The 23773-nt window shown below is 45.2% G+C and overlaps 1 protein-coding gene across 1 annotated transcript in view; it reads right to left on the bottom strand.

Moving 5' to 3' along the window:
• Vat1l (vesicle amine transport 1 like) overlaps positions 1–23773 on the bottom strand; it is a 143974-nt gene that overhangs the window by 106159 nt on the left and 14042 nt on the right. The window contains exons 2-3 of the mRNA XM_046435036.2: positions 13971–14100; positions 7626–7841 (exon numbers count right to left, since the gene is read on the bottom strand). Of these exons, the coding sequence (XP_046290992.2) occupies positions 7626–7841; positions 13971–14100 (346 nt within the window). The remainder of the gene's footprint in view (positions 1–7625; positions 7842–13970; positions 14101–23773) is intronic.

Genomic DNA, 23773 nt, shown 5'->3' with positions numbered 1-23773 from the left:
GGGACAGGCACAGCAGCCATGAAAGAGCCAGCACACCCATGCAGACCAAAAGATCCAAGAAGGATACCAGAATGTTGGCCAGCATGGTCAAGAGCCCCAAAGGCTACTTAATAGATTGAAATTTATAAACTCTCTGGGAATGACTTTCCCCCTGGGATTAATTCAACAACAGGGCCCTCCTGAGCTCAGCAAAAACATTCTTCTAGAACATTAAAAAAAAGGGGGGGGGGCTATGACAGCTTTTTAATTCATAAATATTTGCTGTACTTATTACATGTCAGGGACCAAGCACAAAGAGAGCAAGGTCCAGATGCTCTGATGGGTGCTTCTAGGTTGGGGGATGGAGTAAGATAAGCACTCCGACACTTAATAACAATAGCTAACACTTCATGTCCGCTCCCAGCCTACATTAAGTGCCTCCTCAGCATCCGATCATCTAATGTGCACAGAAGCCTCAGAGGAATGATTTCCATTATGTGAATGAGGAAACTGAGAAGTTAAGTAGCTGCCCAAGGTGGCGGGCTCTGGACGGTGGTGGGCTCTGGACTGTGGCGGGCTCTGGACAGGGGCTGGCTGCAGGGGTCAAGTTCAGCTGCTGCCCTCAGGAGAGTGGAGGAGTCAGCGGCAGCCAGGTGGAGTTAAAGCAATGCGAGCCCCCGTAACAGGTGATGGCGGGATTCCGAGTCACTGAGGATAATGGAAGTTTCTTTTCTTCTCCTTGCTCATACTAAGTTCACGCAGCAGTGGGGCTGGGACCAGATAGGGTTCAAGGAGAAAGTGCAACTAACTATTCAGGGTCCCAGGCTGGCGGCAGCTGTGCCCTGGTTGAGCTCAACGCCTGCAGGGATCCGGGGAGAGTGATCGTGGAGGATGGTGGGGGAATGGCAGGACTGAAGTGCTGCTCACCGCATGGCCTCTGTCCATGCCCCACTGGCCCAACTCGGCCGCGTGGCCCCAGCTAGATGCAAGGGCTGGGGTAAGGCACAGAGGCAGGGGATGAACTGGGCAGAGCACAGAGCTTGGGGTCAGCCCTCCATCCTTGCCACAGTCCTTATAGAGGCTACCAGTCCTTCCGTACCACCAGTGTAAAGAGGAATAGAAGACGTCGGGAGAGTGGGCGGGCAGGGGGAGACCTACAGGATGTGTGCCATGTGTCCCAAGGAGCCTGAACTGATCCAAGAACAGTGGGAGCCACTGAAGATGATAGCCAAAGGTGACAAAGAGCAAGCTGATGGGCTGGGAGAACCATCCTGGCTACAAGCAAAAGTGGGAAGAATAAAAAAAGAGAGGGTCATGGTCAGGAAGCCAGTTAAGTGGCTGTTGCAGTAACCAAGGTGAAAGAGATTGGGACCATGTAAAAAGCAGGAGCAGAGGACAGAGAGGTAGCACAGGAGAGATGTCCTGTTATCTGGAATTCCTTATCGGAAGGTCTACTCCACCCCCCTTAAACTTGTTTAAAAAGCTCAGCCCACCTCCACACTAAGCAGCCCCACCCTCTCACGCATGCCACCCACCTGTACCCTTGTCCAGTTCATCTGCTGATCATCCTTAGGTTGTAGTACAAATGCCACTTGCAGGGAAAGCTGATCTCTGATTCCACACCCCACTGTAGGCTAGGTCATGTTTTGTTATAAACACTCACATCTACTTGCATCTCTTTCCTAGCACATCACAAAGTCATCCATGTGACCATGCGATTTAAATGGTCACCTGTGATTTATAGGACTTGTTGAAAGAAAAGAACCCGTCTATTCCCTGTTGAATTCCCAGCGCCTCATGTCTTGAACACAGTAGGCCCTCATTACTCATGTGCTGACTGAGGGTCTGAACCAATGAATCATAGGACTTGGAAACTCTCGGTAGCAGGTTGGAGAAGAGCTGGCTGGGTAAGTGTTGGTGCCTTTCAAGATCACCCATGGTTTTGTTTTCAACTAAGGACACTCCTACAGGAAAACTGCAGGCAGCTGAGTCTTTTCTGCCAAAACTGTGCACCACTTCTGTGTGCCTAAACCCTTCAACACGCTGAGGATGGGTGCTCACTCCGTGTTCTCAAGGTCTCATGTTAAAACATGTAGTGTCATTCATTCAGGTGACCACCAGCGCCTGGGCCCCAGAGGGTTTGGAGGAGGCCCCCAAGGTCCCTATGTACACTCTCCCATCTTCCTTCCGTGTGGCTCCTTCTACAGGGTTTGAATGACACAGGGAAGTGCCTCATCCATAATGAATAGAATTTAATCACTGGCCACTTAACTCTGGAGCTGGCTGTGCTTGCCTCCCCCAGCCCAGGGCTGTAATCAGAGCCGGACCTCAGCCTCCAGCTCTTCCTCCTAGCTGGGTACCTGTGGAGAAGACCTCAGAGACTCTCCATTCCATCCTTCTTGTGATTTGCAGTTGGAGCCAGATGAGAGGAGCTAAATGTTTTTAGGGTGTCTCTCAACTGCTCTCTTGGTGAGGAACATGGAAACAGTGCTATGGCCCGGGGTAGAAACATCTGCCCAAGTGGAGGTGAGACGATTCCAGAAAGAATTTGCCTTAGCCAAGAATCCACTGGTTAAAATAGCATCTTCTGACTGTCTTTCCCTCCAACTCTTTATCTTGAAATATTTTTGTTTGGAGATTTCCAATATAAACTTTGCCCAGATTTCCCTGATGGTAATGCCTTACACTGCTCTGGTATGCTTTCCAAAACTGGGGGATTAACACCCTAATATGAGCTAAATCACAGACTTTACTTGAATTGAATAAGTTTTTCCACTAAGGCCCATTTTCTGTTTCGGGATCCAATTCAGGCTACCATATTGCTTTTATTTTCTATGACTCCTTTGTCTCTTCTGGTCTGTGACAGTTCCTTAATCTTTCTTTGTTTTCCATGACCTTGAAAGTTTTGAGGAATATGGGTCAGATCTCTTATAGAATTTCCCCAATTTGTGCCTGCATGATGTTTTGTCATGATTAAACTGAGGTTATAGGTTGGGAAAAAGAATATTACAGAAGCAAAGGGCCTTCTCTTTGCGTCATCTCAGGAAGGGCAATATACACAGGGAAGCAGTGTCTTTTTTTAGCATCAAATAATTGGCCAGAAATAATTCAATTTATTCTGTCCTTACTTTGGGTCCAAGGTTATATACAAAGAATTCTTTCTCTCTCTCTCTCTCTCTCCCCCCCCCCTCTTTTCCACTCTCTCTCTCTCCCTCTCCATCCATTCTCTCCTTGCCATTTACAGACTACACATCAGGTGTTATTCTGATAATGATGTACACGTTGTCACTTCCATTTTACAGAAATTAAGTTGCCCACACATGCACCCAGCTAATAAATGGTAGGGCTGAGGGTTGAATTTGGGTTCTTCCTAACACCCAACCATGCCTCTGGAAGATACAGCTCTGGCCAAGAAACGTTGCCCAGAAAATGACTCCATGTGCAATGATAATCTAGAAGGATTCTCCTGTGGCTTTCAAGCCAGGTTAAGGTTACCCACACCAAGAAGTTCAGTATGGCTTCTCAGAGGGGGTGGCACTTGACCTAGCAGAGAAGACCTTTCTGGAAAGAAGCAGAAGTATGTGAAAAGGCAGAGAGGTTCAAAGAGTTTGGTGGGTTCTGAGCAGAGTGAGCAGCTGGGTGAGGCTGGAGGGGAAGATGACGTCTTGGGTTATCCTCCCAGAGCCACTCTCTGAAGAGGTGTTGGAGGGAGGCACATCTTATCTCCTCATCTGCCGGCTGCTGCGGGGCTGGGTGGAGCAGCAAGGGCATGAGACACAGGCTCAGCAGCCCCTTCTGGCCTGACCTTCACACCGCTCCAGCCTCTCTCTCCTTCAGCTCTCTCTCCTGTCAAATGGGAAAGATGCTCACTGTCCACAGCGCTGGCTGCCTTGGGTGGTACAGTGATAAGGGAAAGGACCCTGGGAACTAGAAAGCATCACATGTCGACTGTAGCTACAAACAGCCTCGCAGCCACCACAGCGCCCCCCCCCCTCCAGAAATGGAGCAGGCCTCTGTACACAGCCTCCCAGGCACCACTGCCTCGCTGGCAAGTCTCGCTAAACGGAATTGGCAGCAAAACCCGGTGATGTTCCTGACATGAGTCCCCTGCCTCTGCTTATTTGGTTACTTCCCCTTTGAGGGGACTCTGAGCCAATTTTCCAGCAGTTTCTGAAGATTCGATTAGGGGCATTACCATCCCAGCCCATCTGGTCCTGCTCTAGTCAGGGCAAAGCAATGGGTTCAGAGTTGTGACAGGACACTGGAGGCATCTGGGCAATTCAGGGACAGCGCATCCTGCTCTGCACTGAAGATCTTGCCAATGCCAAATTAAAGCTCCCCAAAGTCACAGCGGAGGTTGGCATAACTCACTTGCTGTCTGCAAATTCCCCATCCCAGCCTTTGATGCAAATCAAACAGGAGTCTTGGTGCCATTAGGACCACACACTCTCTATATAAACCCGATTTAGGCAACTTTATCTAAATTAGGCTTCATCTCTTGTCATCTCCTCCACATCGGGTTAGAATGAAGAGCTTGATCATCATCTCTCGGCTCTTCTAAAGGTCTGTACTTAGCACAAGGTAGAGGTTGGATAAATACTTATTAAATGAAAGGATAAGTGAAGAAGTGATCAATCCATGTTCTCCCAACACCCTGGGCTTCTGAGTGAAAGGGATGATGGGTTTGGAATTGTCACATCCGGGAACAAATCCCAGCTCTGATATTTGCTCCTGGCATTTTTTGCAGGCCTCGGTGATCTCTCCACAGAGACAATGGAGGGTGGCATGAGTTCTTGACATGAGTCCCATGTCACTGTGGATGTGTTAGTTTCCTTGCCACTGTAACAAATTGCCACAAGCTTAGTGGCTCTGAAAGATTCTGGAGGTCTGAAACTCAAAATGGGCTTCATTTGGCGAAAATCGTGGTGATAGCTGGGTTGTGCTCCTTCTGAAAGCTCCAGATGGGAATCCATTTCCTGTCTCTTGTATCATCTAGAGGCCACCTGCATTCCTTGGCTCATTAGCCCATCCTCCATGATGGAAGCCAGCAGTGGAACATTTCAAGTCTCTGTGACTTTTCTGCCTACTCCGCCCCCGTTTCCACCTTTAAGGACCCTTCTGGTTACACTAGGCCCAACTGCATAATTCAACACAGTCCATCTCCAGGTCTTGCCCTCCATTACATCTTTAATTCCTTTTGCCATGTACTGACAGGTGCTGGGCATCCAGATGTGGAGGTGTGCAGGGCGCGTTACCTGCCTACGGCAGCAGCCATGTAGCTGGTGGCTGCACTTCAGAGATCTAGCAACAGCAAAGGGAAGCACCATTCCTCTCCAGGGTGTCACAGAAAATATATAGAAATGTACCCAACAGAGGTTCCCGCCACCATGAGAACAGTGGCCGGGCATCCTCTTGGGAGGAATCTAATTCAAACTGAGGGGACTCTGCTCTTTCCACCGTGGGACTCCACTTAGGACTCCCTCATTTTTGTAACAGTGTCCACCAGATACCAGCTCAATTCAGTGTTCACATACATGGGTCTGCACTGGTTATGGCTAATGGTGACCCTGAACTGCTACACACCACCTCCAAATCTTGGTGGGAAGACTGCTACTCAAGAAGCACCCCCCCACCTGAGAGACAGGTGGCCCAACTATACCTTTAACCTCTGTGCATAGATTAAGCCAGACCATATCCTTTGGGCCTCAGAGTATTTGCTCTCATTACATTTTTCTTTATTTTGATGCTATTGGACTATGGTAGGAATAGAGCATAAGAAAAAGATTCATGGAAACAGTTTCATTTACTATAACAGTTTCAATGAGGCTATCCACGGCCTTTCAGCACATATTTCTTATAGGAAACCACACAGAAATATTCTTCCAGTGTCATAACACAGTACTAGTTATGGCTTTCTCTAGTAAAGGCTTTGTATTCCATCACGTGAACACAGGCTCACGTGGAGGACCATTTTCCCCTATTTTCGCCACCATTAGGAAGACTAGACACAAAACTGTCCCTCTAAAAATACCTTTAGACACCATAACCTGAATTATATGATTAGTTTACTTTCCTCCCTCTTGTCTCTCTCCCCCAGTTCCTTTGCCTGTTTTATATTTTCCTTCTTATTGTTGATAGTGTCTGTAAGCTGAGAAGAAGGCAAGGTAAAAACTTCTGTTATTGCCGAGATTTTTTTTCTCTATGTGAAACCAATACCCCTGTTCCTCTTTGTTCCAGAAACACACACACAGTGGAAAAATAAAAAAATTAAAAAATGAAAGTCATCAGTGCCAAGGTATAGACACTGAGCATGCAGGACTGAGTCCAGCATTGGGTAGAGTGGGGAGCTTATGCTGAGCCTATGAGAACACTTCTGCACTCTGCATGCTGAGCACGCTGAGCTTGTAAATGCCAGTGTTCTAAATGGCTGGCGTGCCGCTCGTAGATTGCTGGAACTGAAATCCATTTCTTTTCTAAGGGATATTTAGCTTTTATTATGTCTTTACTCACGGTCAAAAGACATCAGCAAATTTGCTAAATGATTGAAGATATTCTTCTTAAGGCATTCCTAAGCTTTCGTAGCTTTGCCTTCGTGGTTTTGAACGTGAGCTTGTTTTCTTAGAAATGAAAAACAGAAATGTGCTTTACACACATAAGGTTTTGATAGCTGTAAAAAGCCATGATTTTTTAAAAAAATCAATGTGAGCAAAATCTCCAGTGAAAATATCTCTGTGATAGACTCCATCGAAAGAGTTCATCTCTGAGTTCATCAAACCACAGAATCACCAACTCTAAGAACCCCTTAAACCCTGTCACATGACATGTCAGAACCTTCTCTTTTGATCTCTACATCCAGTATCTAGAACATGGTGAATGTTTAATAAATAAGTGTCAAGTTAGTGAGCAACACTTCCTACTCTCAGAAAGCCTAGAATTCCATCCCAACCCCTGCAGACTGGTGGATATACAGTCCTTGCCATATGGGGACATATGACATACACTGGCCCGGAGACAGTCAAATCAGTGGAGAAATTTTGGCCATCCTCCAACTCCAGAACAACAATTTCTATTTCTACTATTTTGTCCTTTGGCAAAGACACATCAGAGAGATGATACACAAAGTCCACTTATGTGCAACTGTTCTCATGGGTGTACTTAGGTTTATGCGTAATTCCCAGGGTGCCAGTATAATCTCTGTCTTCCCTTCTCCCACTCAAGAAAATATACCAGAACACAAATGAATGAAAATGTCAGTAAGGTAGGTACTATCTCAAGTCCAGTGCAATTTACTGAAAATTTTGGCAGTGCATTCGAAATGCTTCCTACATTATTGACAAGTCATCTCACGATGACTGACACAACATTTCATCCTGATTCCGTGACTGAGAGTGCTTCTCAACAGAAACCAGCTCAGAGACCACTGTATCCTCACATGCCACCTGAGAGAGCTTCCTAACCTCCAGAGAAACCATCTATGAGGCTCATGCCACTACCAATGCAATCATCTATTGGAGCTCTGCCATCCACGTGGGACCCCCAGAGCTATAGATGACTTCCACTAATGCATAACTCACACAAGAACCCAATCTTCAGTTGGGTATCAGTCCACTTCCCTATTTGACCTTGAGGAAACTGAGCCAACTTACCACTCCACCACCAGCTGAATGCACAAGCACAGACATCCCCTCCCGCAGGTTGGCAACTTCAAAGAGCATCATGTATGCTGTGACGAAGTTCATGGGGAACGCGGCGGCCTCAGAGAAGCTCATGTCATCTGGGATCTTGTAGACAAACTCCACTGGCGTGCAGACTACTTCAGCCCAGGCGTTGTAATTGACAAAGGCCATGACACGGTCCCCAATCTGGGCACAGGGAAATACAGGGTTAATGAAGCCTAGCTCATGACAGAGGGCCAAGGAGGACTAAAATATTGGAGCTGTCCATGGTACATAGTATTATTATTTTTCTTCCTAATCTATATATTTGGGACTTCCATCCAAATTCTTCTGAGTTCGATTGCTTTTATTCTTTGATGAAACAGATAACTCTTTAATGAATTTGCAGGAAAATCTCAAACTACTATTCAAGTTTCACAAATTATGCAACTTATTGGCAGCTCTGGATACCTGCCGCCTCCCTAGAACCAGGGAAGCTGGGAGATTGAGGACCCGTTCTCTCCTTGAAATTCTGAACATCATTTAGGGGGGGCAGCAAGAGGCCAGAACAGTCCTGGAACATCCAGAGAAGGGAGAAGATAACACACCTTGCCCCTGGCCAACCTGTGCCCTTTCTCTAAGACTTCTCCAGAATTTTAGTCCCCATAGTCCAAGATGAGAGACTTACAGCCTGGCTGGAGAATGGATTTCTACTCAGAGAGGTTTTCCATGTGCACAATTCATCACAACAGAAAAGCTACCATTTACTGTACGATAATAACACCCCACACTCTGTGATCTTCATTTGATGTCACTTGTTCAGTATACATGACAGCTTTATGGGATAGTGTCCCCAATAACACATAAGAAACTGAGACAGGTTAAGTCTTTGGGCTACAAACAACCAGCCTAAGTCCTGTTGAATTCCAAATATCTTCTCATGACACCACAATGATCCCCTGCCAGGATTACTTATTAAGCCCCTTCTGTTCTTGGGTTCTAGGGACTCGAGATACAATTATAAATGAGGTACAATTCGTGCTTTCAAACTGTTCATATTCCCTGAAAATTTCATGTGGCAAGCAATGTGAGTGACAGGGCTTAGAGGGTGAATCCTTTTGGAAAGGATATGTTAGTAGAGAATGAAGCTGTGGTGGTGATATTTCAGACAGTGATCCAAAGATAATAAGATCATATTGTGTGTGGGTGGGGGAGAGTAGATGGGAGCCCGGGGATGCCAGAGTCACTTGGAGGTAAGCTCCCTGGTGCCCTGGGGATTGGCCAGACTGCCAATTCTGTGTACTTTGGAATAGGGTCGCCATAGCCTCAGTGTGTCCTGGCACAGGGTCTACAAGGACCCACTTGCCATCCAGCCTGGGAATGCTGAAGCAGAAAGTCAGCTCGCCAATCCTGGCATCCCTCAGACCTGGGTAATGAAGGGTTCAAGCGGATGAGACAGGTGTGGACAGAGGCAGTAACATTATGTGTGAGCCTGGGCATCTCCACTCCAGGTGCCAAGGCATACCATCAGGGGCCGGGTGGCTGGAGTTCTGGAGAGACACCTGAACCACAGTAGCAAATCACTCTGCCCCAGTGTGTTTGCTAGCAACAGAATCAGGGCCAAGCCTGGTCGGCTAGCTCTGAAATCAGCATGGTGACCTGACAGCTGGGCAGGGAGGACTCTCTGACTGCCTCCTCACATCTCTCCTCCTCATCCTGGGAAGTTTGGTCTCCTCCTGTCCCAAACTCTCCCAGAGGCTATGGATGGGAAGAGTTTGTGGATTTACCTGTGTGCTCTCTGTGGCCCTGGTTCCCAGCTGCTGCCTTCTCTCCCCCCTCCGCAGCCCATAAATAACCGGGAAACTCAGATACTGGAAGGGGGTGGCCCTCCACCTTGACAGTGGCATTAGTCTGTCCCAGAGAGGGGACAGCTAAGAACATCAGCCTAAAATGACAAAGTGTCAGTGGTGGGTGGGAGTTAAGACCACCTGAGAAAGGGAGAAAGGCGGGCTCAGCCCCGGTGCCTGTCCAGTACCCACACCTGCCTCTGCCCTGTGGCCATCTTGGAACCCCCCCCCCCCAGGAAAAGCCTAGAGAGGTTTCTCACAGCACTGGGGCTCTGTGCCTGCTTCTCCTGCAGCTGGCCTTCCCTACCTTCCTTCATTGGGGCAAACCTTTGCTTTCCTTCAACACTCAGCTCAGATATCTCCTTTTCCCTGATGACCCTGCTTCCCCCAAAGCCAGAACCGGCCACTCATTTTTAGCATTTCTAGTGTTCGTATGTGTGAAGCGTGTCCCTCGTGCTGGAATAAGTATGTAGGCCGTGTCACTGTGTTTTATCCTCCAGCAATCCTACGTGATGCCTTTATCATGCTCCCTCTGGCAGACTGGGAATCAAAGCTCAGAGTAGCTGAGAAACTTTCCCAAGACCTCACAGCTGTAAGTGGTGAACACAGGACTCTAAACTAAAGTTCGTCCAACCCCTTAGGCAGCCCTTGTTCTTGCGCTGATCCTTGTATGGAGCTATCCTCTTACGAGACTGGCGCTCTCCTCTAAAGGGTGAGCTCTACCAGGCAGAGGCTGGGGCTTTTGGGCCCAAGGATTCTGAAGGCATGGTGCAGTGCTTGGTTTCTAGAGAGAAATGGATTGACGATTGTGAGCGATTGACCCTGGTCTAACTTCTCTACGGGGGTGGGGGAGGTGTGGGAGAATAAGGGCAGTCCTATTCTTCCAATAGTCTCAAAGGAAGTGTCTCTGAATCCACAGGGAAAACCACCATCTGGCCTTGCTTAGAACTCCAAGAACTCTGCTGGGGCAGGGGCTGCTAGGAGCTACTGATATTAATAATGATAAGTGACATTTACAGAGAATCCGACATACTCCTGCATCAGGGCTAAGTGCCTTTCTTTATATGGCTTCATATAATTCCCAAAAGAACACATGAAATTCTTGAACTTCATGAATAGTCATAAACTATTATTATGATGGGGAAGTTGCGGCTACAGAACAAAACTGGAAGAATTCCACTCCAGAGCTCTTCTTTGGTCCAACTAGACCCCTCCTTCTTCACATTGCAAAGGGGGACATCCACCTTCCCTGGCCACCAATGCTAGTGTGAGGCCTTTTCTTACTCCCCAGGAAAAGATCCAGAAACTATCAGAAACATTCCACAGAGCTTAAGCTCGAAGGCACAAGCATCAGCCAGGTCTCCTTTCCTCCCAAGGGGGTGATCTTCAGCTAGACAGGTGTTCTTGCTGAATCTGCGGGGAGTCTACAGTGGCTCTGGCCTGTCCAGCTGTAGTGGCCTCAGGAAAGGCCATGAGATTTCTCATTGCAAATATTTCTGTTCGGGGAGAGTCAAGAAAACCCTAGGAATTACCACACCTGCCGTCATCTCCTCCAAGATCCAGGTGGAAGTTCAACCTGCCTTAATCCTCTAGGGACAGTGAAAGAAATGTATTCTTTTTCACTTGAGACAGTGAAAGACAGTTTTATTTTCCTTGTAGCTTAGTATTTCTCTTCTACCTCCATCTAACAAAAACATAAACCTCCCATAGTTCTGCAATGACCCCATCATACAGATGAGTGGACGTAGATTATACAGGCATTTAAATGGAGGCAAAGAGAGGTTAAATCCGATGCTCAAGGTCACAGAGCCAGAGAGCAGCAGGGCCAGAAATGGAATCCAGATCATCTGACTCCAGGATGCAAATAATTAATTTATTAAACCTGAGATAAATGCTACCAAAAAACCATAAAGTAATAGGAGGATGTACAACAGGGGAAGCTATGAAGTCTGAGAACATTAGTTGAACTCTTTAGGTTTCAGTTTTCTCAGTCCTAAAATGGGTATGTTAATAAAGGGGTGCGTCTTAAGAAGATTAAATGACAGCATGCACACAATGTTCAGCTAGAGTTAAGAAAAATGAGGAAAGAGCAAAACATGGTAACTCTTAAAAGCAGATGGGTTCCTCATCTCATGGAATTCACAGATCACCCATCAAAGGTTAAACATTCACTCTATGTCATGAGGTGGAAGAACAAAGGAACTGAGAGAAAGGAGAAGCTGTCCCACCTCGGTGTGTCCCTATCCCCGAAGGTCAGTGATCAACTTCTCTGCAAGGTCTGGACCAGATGGTAACCAGGGCCCTCACTGGCCTCCTCTTCTTCACTCAGTGCCACAGAACAGCAATGGCCTCGATGGCAAGAGAGTGAAATGAAGGGACAACGCAGGCCGACTGATCACTCCCAGACTGACACTCATTCCTGTCCATTCTCCAGATAGCAAATGTGGCCAGTCCACAGCCTCAACCTCCAAGTCCAATTATATAATACGTATGTAAATATTTAACCAAGTCACCATATTATTTATTTCTGCTAAGAAAGAGAAATCACTCTTGATTTGCGTGAGTGAGCTGAAGCTATTCCTTTACTGCTGGGCCTCTGGTGACAACTTTTCCATCCTCCTTTGCAACTGATGAGAGCAAGAGAGCTCTCCAGCAGGCTGCTGTGCTCTGCCTGGAACTCCATCCCCAGCATGATTGCAAATCTTGAAATTACACAGCGGGTATTAGTGCAGCTTTCTCCCACATCACCCTCTCACTGGGAATGTGGAGGCGGCTTCTTTTATTTATTTCTGAGCCAAAAAAAAAAAAAAAAAAAACGCATTGGTGAAGAGAGAGTTCGGGGGTGCATTTGATAGTAAGAATCCCAGGGCTAATGAGCAGATAAATCATATTTAAAGGAAAAATAGACATCAACAAGTATGGTAAGTTAGCCCTCTACACCAAGTCTAATAACGCCCCTGTTCGCTGTTTTCTTCTGAGATCACCGGTTATTTATTCCGTGGTTATTTATTCAAGGACTAATATAGAGAGTAGAAAGGGCTTTCCTTCTAGGTCATGTGTAGGAGTTAAGAACAGATAATCTCCTAAGGCAGTTCTTTCACGGAGAGATAGTGTGTCTCTGGTTATATTGCTTACCTGGGGACAGAAAATGTAAAAGTCATGTGAAAAAGAGAGAAAGAAAGAAAAAAAAACACCTCATTTTCTTCTTTCTCAGTATTTTTCTACTGTATTATCTGGAAGCCATTGACCAGAAAAGTGATAAGTGGTATGAGATTTCTGGACATTAATTATAACGAATTTGAGGCATATTAATATTTTCAGAATACAATGAGGCTCAGATGCTCTGAGACTGAGAAGCAGACTCCAATCCACCTGAAGGGTACCCTGGCAATGGACTTTATAGGATGCGCCTTCAGTTCTTTCTCATATTTAGTGCTGCAGCTCTTGGGGGTTGGGGTCAAGACTGAAATTCTAGGCATGTAAAAAGGCTCTGGTGACAAATCCAGGTTCTACCGCCACTCGCTGCCCTTCTGATCTCGCAGGAAATTACTGAACCTTTCTGACCCTCAGGGGTAATAATGACCTTTACCTTGCAGGGTTCTACAAGATAACTTCTCTATGGCTCTGGTTCTGGTGGGTTCTCAGGTATGAGATCCCTTCCATCTCCCCTGGGAAGACTTAGTTATGACTGAGCGCTCTTGTTCTTGATTTGCATTGATTTTTCTGACTCCAAAATATTATAAGTTTAGGCAAGTTATGTGTCCATAGTGTTTAGTTTGTATAGACCTTATTCTATTTGCTTTGCATAATGGTAGAGAGGGTCATGCATTTTTCACAAATTAAAAAAAAAAGTTTTATTATGGGAAATTTTGAACATGAACAAAAGTGGTCAGAATAACATAATAATAAACCTTTTTTACCCAGTGTCCTCCTCAGAAGCCATCAATCCATGGCCAACTCTGTCTCATTGTCAAGCACCCCTACTCTTTGACTTAAGATCTCTTCATTCCAAAATGTTACTTCCCTTATTCCCATAGTAGTTAAGGATTTATAAATGATAAATGTATATGTTGAATAAATATTTAAAGGAACCAAATTATAAAATTCAGAGGTTATCCCCCCCCCCTCCAGAATGTTTGTGCTTTGTAATTTTGAGCCCAAGGTAATGGTAAATGGCAGGTGGGGCAAGGAGCCATGCCCCTTAGCTAATCCAAGTCCAGACACTGATTTAATAGCTGCATTACATGAATAAAGGGGAAGAGGAGATTCATGCTGCTCACTTATCCAAATTACTGCTAGAAGCAACCAAAATAGTACATGAAGGAGGCATGAGGTCTTTGGAAAGTCCTATCGCTACAAGCGTTGTTAATAAAACCAAATAATAAGATGACGAGAATAACACCAGGCCTAATGACTCCAAGCATGTTTCCGCCTAATCTCCCTGGATTCCAGAGGGAGATGACTCTTTAAGGTAGCGTCAAAACAATACCTCGTATCCCTTCACGCTGTCTCCCAGAGCTTCAACGATCCCAGAACACTCGAATCCGGGCACCAGGGGAGTCTTGGGAGGGTTGTCAATATTCCCTTGTCGCACCATCAAGTCAATGAAGTTCAAACCACTGCAAACAGCAAATGTGAAAAGAGAGAAATGCAAAATGAGATTAATCAAGCCACCAAAACCCAGCACCAGCTTGGCTTTCTTTTCTTCCTCTCTCCCCACCTTCTCTCCCTCCCTCCCTCCCTCCCTCCCTCCCTCCCTTCCTTCCTTCCTTCCCGCCAAAGCATCCCTCATAGTAATGCCACTATGTAAATGTCACTAATAATACAAAATTCAATTATCTCTACACAGAGAAGTAGCTTTTTCTGATGGTGAAAATAGCTGCCGTTCCTAATTCAAAAGAGCCCCTTTGTTCTCCCTTGGAGTCTGTTAACTCTTATTTTAAAAAACACATATCGACTAGCCTGGTCATTAGACACCGAGCACTTGATCAAGGGTAAAAAATGTACTAGCAACTGTTTACAAACAGACACGTGGACAGGGGCCAGACACCATGGCCACCAGCCAATCTGTGAGTAAGAGAGAAAGAGAAAGGAGACCTAATTTTTAAAGGCCTCAAAATAACCAGGCATCTCTCCTCCCTCACGGCACAACACAGGCCAGCGCTGTGCAGAAACAGGATGGTGCCTGTGAGCCATCAGGAGGCTGCACTCCATTCTGGGCAGGAGAGAGACTCAAAGAGGAGAGATCAAGGCGTGTCCCAATGGATGCGGGAAGACTGAAGTGTCTGTTTCAAAAATCCAAGCTTCCTCTGGAGGAGAGATGTTATCAGGTATTTTCTATTAACAGTACTTTTGAAATAAGGAAGTTATTAAATATATCAAAGTCATCTTTGATAGATCGATTCCAACATATCTTGATCCTTGATACTGGATTCCAATGATGCTACCAATGATTTTATTTTCTAGAACTACTATTGGGGATTGCACTTAGCACCTACTTGCTAGTCACATGGGGGAACACGTCCCATCCAACTTGCATTTTTCCAACAGATATGGTTCTAATGTGCTTCTTATTTTCATAAGCCTCCATCTGAGAAAGACTTGGGTTAGAGAAACCAAACTCTTCAGTGCAAGCCAGGGCTCATCAGCATCTGGCCACAGGTTCCCTTCCAAGTGAGGCGACCGTAACTTTTAAGCCTATCTTGCTCCTTGCTTCCCTGTCCTCTCGGGAGGAAAGCATCCAATCCTACCTACCTGTCCTTGCTCACTGATCTCATCCGCACAGAATGGATAAAGGCAAGAAGGATAGCTTTAAGGGTGGGTTCAAAGCCACCACTGTCTCAAGGTCTTGCTGAGAGTGAATCGGCAAGTTTCACAGGCTGCCTTAGCTGGCGCCTCTCCTAAGGGTGCCCCCCCTTGAAAGCAGCAATGGGCCCTGAATAATCAGTAAAGTTGATACCTAAGTAACTTCGCCATCCATATTCAAAACTTTGCACTCCCAGGTTAAACACGAATTCCTTTGTCACATATATATTTCTGAAGTGCACATGTGGACTTGCAAAGGTCCTACTATGGTGGCAAACAGTTATTTAGGTCATTTATGCACCAAAACATTCTCTAATAAACAACCTGGAAGAACAGAGTACAATTCCCAACTCGACTCGACCACTTCAACCCACGTGACTCTGACCTTGGGAAAGCGGCTCAGCCTCCCTGTGCTTCAGCTTCCCATCTGTAAAATGAGGGTGTGGCAGCCCCTGCTTCTGGGGCTGTGAAAAAGAAGGGAGGGACGAATGTAGCCCCCCGCACAGTCAGGGTGCACAGTGGGAGCCTTCAGATGCACAGCAGCCCTGAAGGAGGCAGGAGCTGTGTGAGGCCTGAGGAAGAGTCCTGTTAAAAACGGCTGGAAACCCTTTCCGAGTTGGAAAGCCTTTGGCTACCTGTCACCCACAGTGCTGTGAACCGGCCCCTTTCTATAAAGCATCACTGCAGAACAACCCAAGGAATTTCTATGGCCCAAAGCAAACACTCCATCTCATCCCACGCCTACTTTAGCTCCCTGTTTTTTCCTTCATGTGAAATCTTGGGGCTTCCCCTCCTGATGTGGAAATGTCAGAAGAAATCACTTCACAGGTCTGCAAATATGGCCTCCCCTGGAGAAGGCTTCATCCTAGGGCATCACGCTGCCCAGTTGGGCCTTTTAACACCATCAGCATGAGCTGCTTCTGGTAGCTGGAAGCAGAGAGCCAGCCACTTAGTCTCATGGAAGAGGCCTAAGGCTAACTTGATAGAAGTCCGTGGCTTCCTGTGGCCTTGATCAAGTGTTGGGCAGCTCCACCAGATCTTGGTGAATGCCACCTATTTTTAGGAAACAGGCGTATTCTGAGAGATGGGGATGGGACAGTGCCATCTGCTTCAACACAAAGGAAGGAGGTGAATGATTGGTAAGGTTGTATCAGACCCCCATCAGGTGCCTTTCTCCTTACTACAGCTGGCATTTGCTGAAGGGTTAGTTTGTGGCAGGAACTGTGCCCAGTACTTTACTTTTGTTATTTATGAATCAATAATACTCCTGTGAATTCTGAATCAGCGAACCCATTTTTCAGATGAGGAAGCCCAAGACACAGATGAAGCAACCTTCATCTTAAGATGTGCTTAAGGTCACATCTTCAGAAAATGCACAGGTCAGGATCTGAACTCAAGCACAGTGTAACCTTGACCCCCTACACAACAATCTTCTACTGGTCCCAGAACTGGGTGATCTCTCTAAAGCTATGAATGGAGAAATGCACAGCAAGAGAACAACTTAGTCACACAAAGGATGTTGAATGACAGAATTGAACTGGAGGGACTTAGCTGACCTGAGCATTGGGGAAACCTAAGGGCCAAAGCCAGTAGGCGGAGAAACTAAACGAAAGGAAAAAACACAAGAGGTCAAAGTCCACCCTACAGCTGTATGGGGGACAACTGGCCAACTTCCACTGTGGAGTGACCTAGAATGGGAAAGTCCAGCCCTGGCCTGGGTGAGGCCAGCTCCATTGTGCCTCCTGCCCTCTGTCTCCTTTTATTACATGTGTCTTTACAATGGAATCTCTTTGCATGGATTAGAAGAAATAAACCAAAGTACCATAATTCAATTACCTCCAATACTCCATTGGGACATTTTTAACTTTTTTTTTTTTCCAAACAAAGTAAGTAACATTGTTTAGCAATATTAAGCCAAGGTCACACAGACAACAAAGCCTATGGGCTTACACTTGGATCAAATGGCTCATTTTTCCACCACAACAGAAAAACACAGGAGTCTGTCAAGCTCTCCACCTCCACAGTTACAGTTTCCAGTATTCGCTAAGATAATTTGAATTTTAGCTGCAAACTTCCGGGGGTGGCCATGACTATATCTAGTGACTCAGGACCATGTGGGGGTAATCTTCAGACACCTCTCTTGCTTAATTTGTATACAACTCTTGAACATTTGAGATCAATGCAAACAAAATAGCATCGGATAGTACTTGGCATAATGTTCTGCTAGGTGATCCCATATTTCTCAAAGATTGGTATAATTTTAATTAATAAGACTTTTTTTATTTTTCTTCTTCTGTTACATTATTAGAGGCTATGTATAAAGAGTTATTATTGAGATGAAGCATCCTGAAGGAGTAAAGGCAAAAATTTGAGAAAAGGACCCTTGGGGAGGGGGAGGATTCTAAAAAGGAGGGGGAATCTGCAGGCATGTGGCAGAAGACACAGGGAAATGGGGGGACAGTCCTCCTGATAAATAAAACTTTCTCACATTTGCATAGAACAGCAGAGCTTACAAGAAGCTTTCATACAAATCTCATTAAACTTTGTAATGACTCCAGAAAAGCAACAAGTGCAGATGTTATTGTTCGCATTAAGGCGTGAACACTAAGACCCACAGAAGATGAGTGACTTGCTAAAGGCAGCACAATTAGTATGTGACAAAGCTGAAACTTGAGTCAGAGTCTTCAGATCCTTATTATTGTGCATTCCAGGACACGGTGAAATCTCAAATGGAGGTAAATCAAATGTTACTAAATTCAAAAATTTTAAGAGGCAGGAGCAAGAAGATCAAGAAAAACCGGTGAACGAATGTGATGTAGGGGCATGGGTTTCAGCCTCTGTTCTGCTGCCCATCAGCTAGGACCATGGCAAAGTTTCTGAAGCCCTCCCTGTGCTCTGCGCTGTTTGCTTGATGGTCCTTTATTCTATGGGTTCTGCTTATAACATTATCAGAACCAAAGTGCAGAGAGGGAGGGATGTCAGGGTCTGAATCGGATGCTCAGACTCTAGCCACAGCATCCTCACTTTGTACTTTGTACTTTTTGTTAAGGGAGGGATATCACCTGTGATGTCTCATGAAAGAAGTTCAATGTTCTCATTTTGTGTTCTGCCAAAGTCAACAAGCACTGCTCCCACCATGACCACGCTGCATGTCAGATGCCAAATGTGGACCATTTTCACCTCCACCTTGCCCAAGATCACAGAGTAGGTACCGGAACTGAGAAGATGAGCCATGGCTGCATGACTGTCAGCTCGTGTTTCTGACCCCTGGGCTGTCATTCCCTTATCTCTATCTATGATTTATAAATCATAGTACTCTGACGTGTATTCTTTGCCCCAAACTTGTCATTTGAGATATGTGAAATTTTATATGCAAATAATCTCAAATGAAGACACAAATTATTTCTTTAAAGATAGCATAAGTGAATGACATACCAAGCAGTCCAGCTACAGTTCATTAATATTCCAACTTGAAATAAAAATTGATCCAAAGGAGGAGATTACCAAAGAAGAGACAGGTGGCCATGGGGAAGGTCCCTTTCTTTTATTCTGGTGAAAGGAAGGCAGGGATTGCCCACAGGAAAGAATTGTGGGATTCTTTCTATTCTATTCTTTCGTCAGGGTGTCAGTAACCTCAGCTCTGACCATAGGGATCCAAACACTGTCAGACCATATCCCCAGATGGGGATATAGCTCAGTTGGTAGGGTGCTTGCCTCACATGCGCAAGGCCCTAGGTTCAATCCCCAGAACCACCAAAATAACAACAAAACAAAAAAAACCCACAATGATAAAAATCCCCTTTTTCCTTTAACTTACTTGTTTATGGACACAGATCAACAGAGCACCCCAAATACATGTTGATCTTATTCTCAACAGAAATCCCATCTTGGCCCATCATTGGCCCAATTAAGATGCAGATTACAGAGAAACAACCTTCCTAAGCCATTTTTTACTACTGCAGGGATACAGCTGAGCATACCATGTGTTACGATGTGTGTTTACTTCTTTATGAAGACAGAGGGAATTTTTCCCCAAATCTCAGCACAAAGGCTGGCTGTAGGAAGCTTTCAGGCCTGGTCTTGTGTATACGCTGTTATGAATTTTTCTTTGTGTTAGCTGTTTGAATGCTCGGCACCAAATTTGTGTTGACAAATTTGTTCTGTGATGACATTTGTTCTGTCATCTTACTGCTTGCTCAATTGTCACTGCAACTTCTGAATTCTCTGGAATTTCCTATTTAAATATCTGACAACCTCTTACAGTGGTTTTCAAAACTTACTGTGCACAAGAATTCCCCCAAAAGGCTTATTTTTGCAGGGTGGGTACTGAGGATTGAACTCAGGGGCACTTAACCAGTGAGCCACATCCTCAGCCCTATTTTGTATTTTATTTAGAGACAGAGTCTCACTGAGTTGCTTAGCTCCTCATTTTTGCTGAGGCTGGCTTTGAACTTTTCATCTTCCTACCTCAACCTCCTGAGCTGCTGGGATTACAGTCAAAATCCAGATTGTAGGGCTCTCCCTCCAAGTCCTGACTCTAGGTCTGAGGTGATGTCCCAGGTGTTACATTTCTAAAAAGTTTCTAGGTGATGCTGAGGCTGTTGATCTGGGGCCCTGCTTGGTGACCAGCTGGTCTATCATTTCTTCTTAAGCTAATTCAAGCCCTTTTTAGAAGAAGATAGGGTAAATATTAATAGATGATCATTAGATAGATATAAAAATGAAAATGAAAAGCTCTCTCATTGTCTTTGAGGGCAATTGAACATTTTGGTCCTAGTCCAGAAGAGGATATTTATCTTGTTAACTGTAGTCTTATTAGGTTAGATTCATCATTCTAATTTGTCCTTCTATTTCTTGGATCCTAATTCTTTCATCCAAAAAGTTGATTCTGCCTCTTGGATTTGTATCCTCTGAAAATGTGGTTATCATGCCATTGACTTCTGCGTCCAAAGTGCTGATAAAAATACTGGACTGGCTGTCACATTCCTGGTTCCTAAGTGGGTTTTATGAATTCTATAGAAGTTGTCATGGAGGAAATATAAAATATAAGGCTAGCTGACATCTGAAATTTCTTCAAATCATGAGCTCTTATGATTCTATGAAATACCTCCAAGACATGTTGAATGCATATGTAATAAATAATAAGTACTCAGTAAAGACCCTGAGGCCTGACTCTTGGTGGGTCACGACAATCAATTCCCGCCCTCCATAGTAGTAATGTCCAAGCAGAGGTGCTTCCCCTTGAGCCTTGGAAACAATCACCTTTTGGATGCCTGTCAGGATCCTCATGGTGGTGTGGGCATGTTGTTTTTTTCCTAAATGTACATTTCCCGATCCCAGATCTGAGCATCTCTTTAAGCTTAGACATATTCTCATTGCCATAGAGGTCATGAAGGACCACTACCGGCCCAATGTCAGCTTTTCCCATGAAGAGAAATGTTCAAGAAGGGTTCGATCCTTCCTGAACGGGCTCTTCCACAGGACCTTGCGACTTTTGGAGGGGCCCCAAGAAGCTAGAAGAAATCTGAAAAACCCCATACCGGTTTTCCTAATGGTAGGGCATTAGGATAAAAGGAATTGATTTGTGGCTAGTAACTGAATGTATGATATTTACGAGGTGTTTACAAAAGAAGAGCCCTAGTGGTCCTCTACAACCAGTATGTATCATGCATGAGGCTAAGTGTTTTATGTGCATGATATCATTTAATTTTTATGCCACCCATAAACAATGCTAAGAGGCAAACAATAGTATCCTTACTTTACCGAGAACAAAACCAAGGCACATCTAGGTTTGCAAGGTCACTATGTCAAGGTAAGCAATGTGGATTTAGCATCTGTGCTCTTGAATATCGTACTCTGCTACTGAACTTTGCTTTCCTGTTGAAAGAGCATCACTAAGTATCCCAAGTTACATAAATGAGACCTTCTTTTAGTCAGTTTTTCATCACTGTGACCAAAATACCTGTCAAGGACAACTTGGAGGAGGAAAAGCTTATTTGGGGCCAAGAGTTTCAGAGATTCAGTTCATGGTAGGCTGAATCCATTGCTCTGGAGCCAAGGTGAGACAGAACATCATGGCAGACAGGCCTGGTGGAGGAGTGCTCCTCTGTGATTCATGGTAAGCAGGAGGCAGTGAGAGGGAGAGGGGAAGGGGCCACAAGGAAGATGAATTCTTCCAGAATACTCCACCAGTGGGCTATTTCCTCCAGCCATGCCTTACCTACCTACAGTTCCCACCCAGTTAGTCCATCGAAACTAGGTTACTGCTTAGGTTACAGCTCACACGATCTAACAATTTCACCTCTGAATATTCCTGCACAACACAGGAGCTTTAGGGGACCTCTCATATCCACACCAGGCACACCTCTGTACTTAACTAGCACATTGAGCACCTGCCGCAGTCCGGCTGCAGCAAAATAACCGGGGGGTGACGAACAACTTGTGTAGACTGATACAGCAGGAGTGGGAGCCGTTTATTGTAGGACAGGAGGGATATATATATATATATATATATATATATATATATATATATATATATATATATACATTCCACACAGCTTATCTTAATTAACATAAACTAGATACAGCAGTCAACCAATAAGAAATCTCCACACTTAATGGCTCGCTGGCATTACTTCACAAACCACTCCCTCTGGCAAAATGCCAGGCACCATTCAGACTTGTTTACAGACTTTAACATTAACCACTCCCTCTGGCAAAATGCCAGGCGCCATCCAGACTTGTTTACAGACCCTAACAAGCACCTACTGTGTACCAAGCGGTATCCTAGGTACTGAATACCCCAGATTAACAAATTTGAAATTCTCACAGGAAAGCAAAACCATAAAAGATGATTATAGCATGATGTGAAGAGTTCAATCATGGGTCAAAGTGGTACCTGGGTGACCACAAATTGTGGCTAAGATACAATAGAACCACGAAGTCAAAACATTAACCTCCAGAAAGTTCCCAAAAGAATAGTCCTACTGGTTCTCTGCAACCATCAGAGCTAAGTTTACTTGTTAGCTTTGGCTTTTTGGCTCCTTCTCAAGTGGGGTGTTTGACCTCCTTCTGCCTCAGTGTTTTCCATCTCAAAAAAATCCTAGGGATGTTGGCACAGATTGAAGATGACAATATATGTTGGATACAGAGTAACTTGCATACAGTAGGTGCTCAGAAGTATAAGCTGCTGGCATCATCATCATCACCATCATTATCATCATCTTCTTCTTCATCACATCATCACACAAAGAAGGCATTAAAGGTCAGGTTCCCTGGGAAACAGACACAAAGTCTGATCTGCATGCAGGTCTGATAGGGACTGTTCTAGGAAGCAGTATCTAGATCAGCGGGAGGGAGGCTGGACTGCACAGAGATAGAAGTTTCTGATATGAAGAGGTTTCAGCTCATCCATGGAAACTTCCTGGGCTAGTATGGCCCCTTGAGTGATTCTGAATCAAAGCAAGGGCACTAGCACCCCTCCATCAACTAGTGATGGGTTGAGGCTGCACCCAGGGAGGGGATGCAGTTTGGGGCAAGGAGGCAACCTGAAGCAGAAGGCAACTCCTCAGGAGGGGGTAGGGGGTGAGCTGTCAATAGCCATCACTCCTAGTAACTGGAAGAATAAGCACAGAGGTCCTAAGATAACACTCTGGGTGGTATATCCACCACCTGCTACAAGAGTGGTGGTGTGATTTCCCTTTGGGGGGTTTTATTCCCTCATGGCTACAGGTATTTGTCACTCACAGTGAACATTTATGGGTTCCTTTGCATGGTGGTCCCCGAGGAGGAAAGAGCGAGTGTTTCTTACAACAAATGGTATGAAGTCAAAGAAGACCATGAGATCTTTAAAGAGAGACATGAAAGAATGAAAGAGAAATGGAGGAAGAGTTCAAGGAATCAAGAAAGGGACTAAGGAAAAAGAAAATAGAAAACGTTAGCAGGTGGATGAGGTACCAGAATGCCTGCAGGATTGGCATACTGTTGGGGAAAAGACACATGAAAACCAGCAGTTTGGGTTTTTTACATGTTTGGGGAAAGTTGAGGTCACAGTACTCTGGGGGAGATGTGGGCATCAGGGAAAACACACTCGAATTCCAAATGGGAAGCTTTCACCAGCCTCCTGCTGGTGGGCATTAATGACCCCGGCATTCGTGATAGCTTCTGCCAGCTCTGGGATGAACCAAACAGATCCAATGTGAGGCTTTGACAAAGCAAAACCAGTGGAAAAATAAGGGGAGCCCTTCTTCATTCTGCTCTTGTCTTGCGGATAATATGTTCATCAAAGCACTTGACTCCAATCCATATGGGGTCAGAGATGCCGAAGTTGATCCATTTCCTCATATCCTGAGAACCGTAGCTTCTGTTTCTGTTTCTTAATCTCAACTGATACCTTGAAAATGCCTATGGAAATAGGCATTGATTGATCTCAGAAAATACGTTCACAAGTTTTGCTTTCTCTTTGTTGGTTTGTTCGAGCACCCGTTT

This window comes from Marmota monax, unplaced genomic scaffold (genome assembly GCF_021218885.2).
Source record: "Marmota monax isolate L192 unplaced genomic scaffold, Marmota_monax_Labrador192_F-V1.1 WCK01_AAM20220418_F8-fsc00024, whole genome shotgun sequence".
NCBI classification, from domain to species: Eukaryota; Metazoa; Chordata; class Mammalia; order Rodentia; family Sciuridae; genus Marmota; species Marmota monax.
This window is presented reverse-complemented; position numbering and strand designations above follow the sequence as displayed.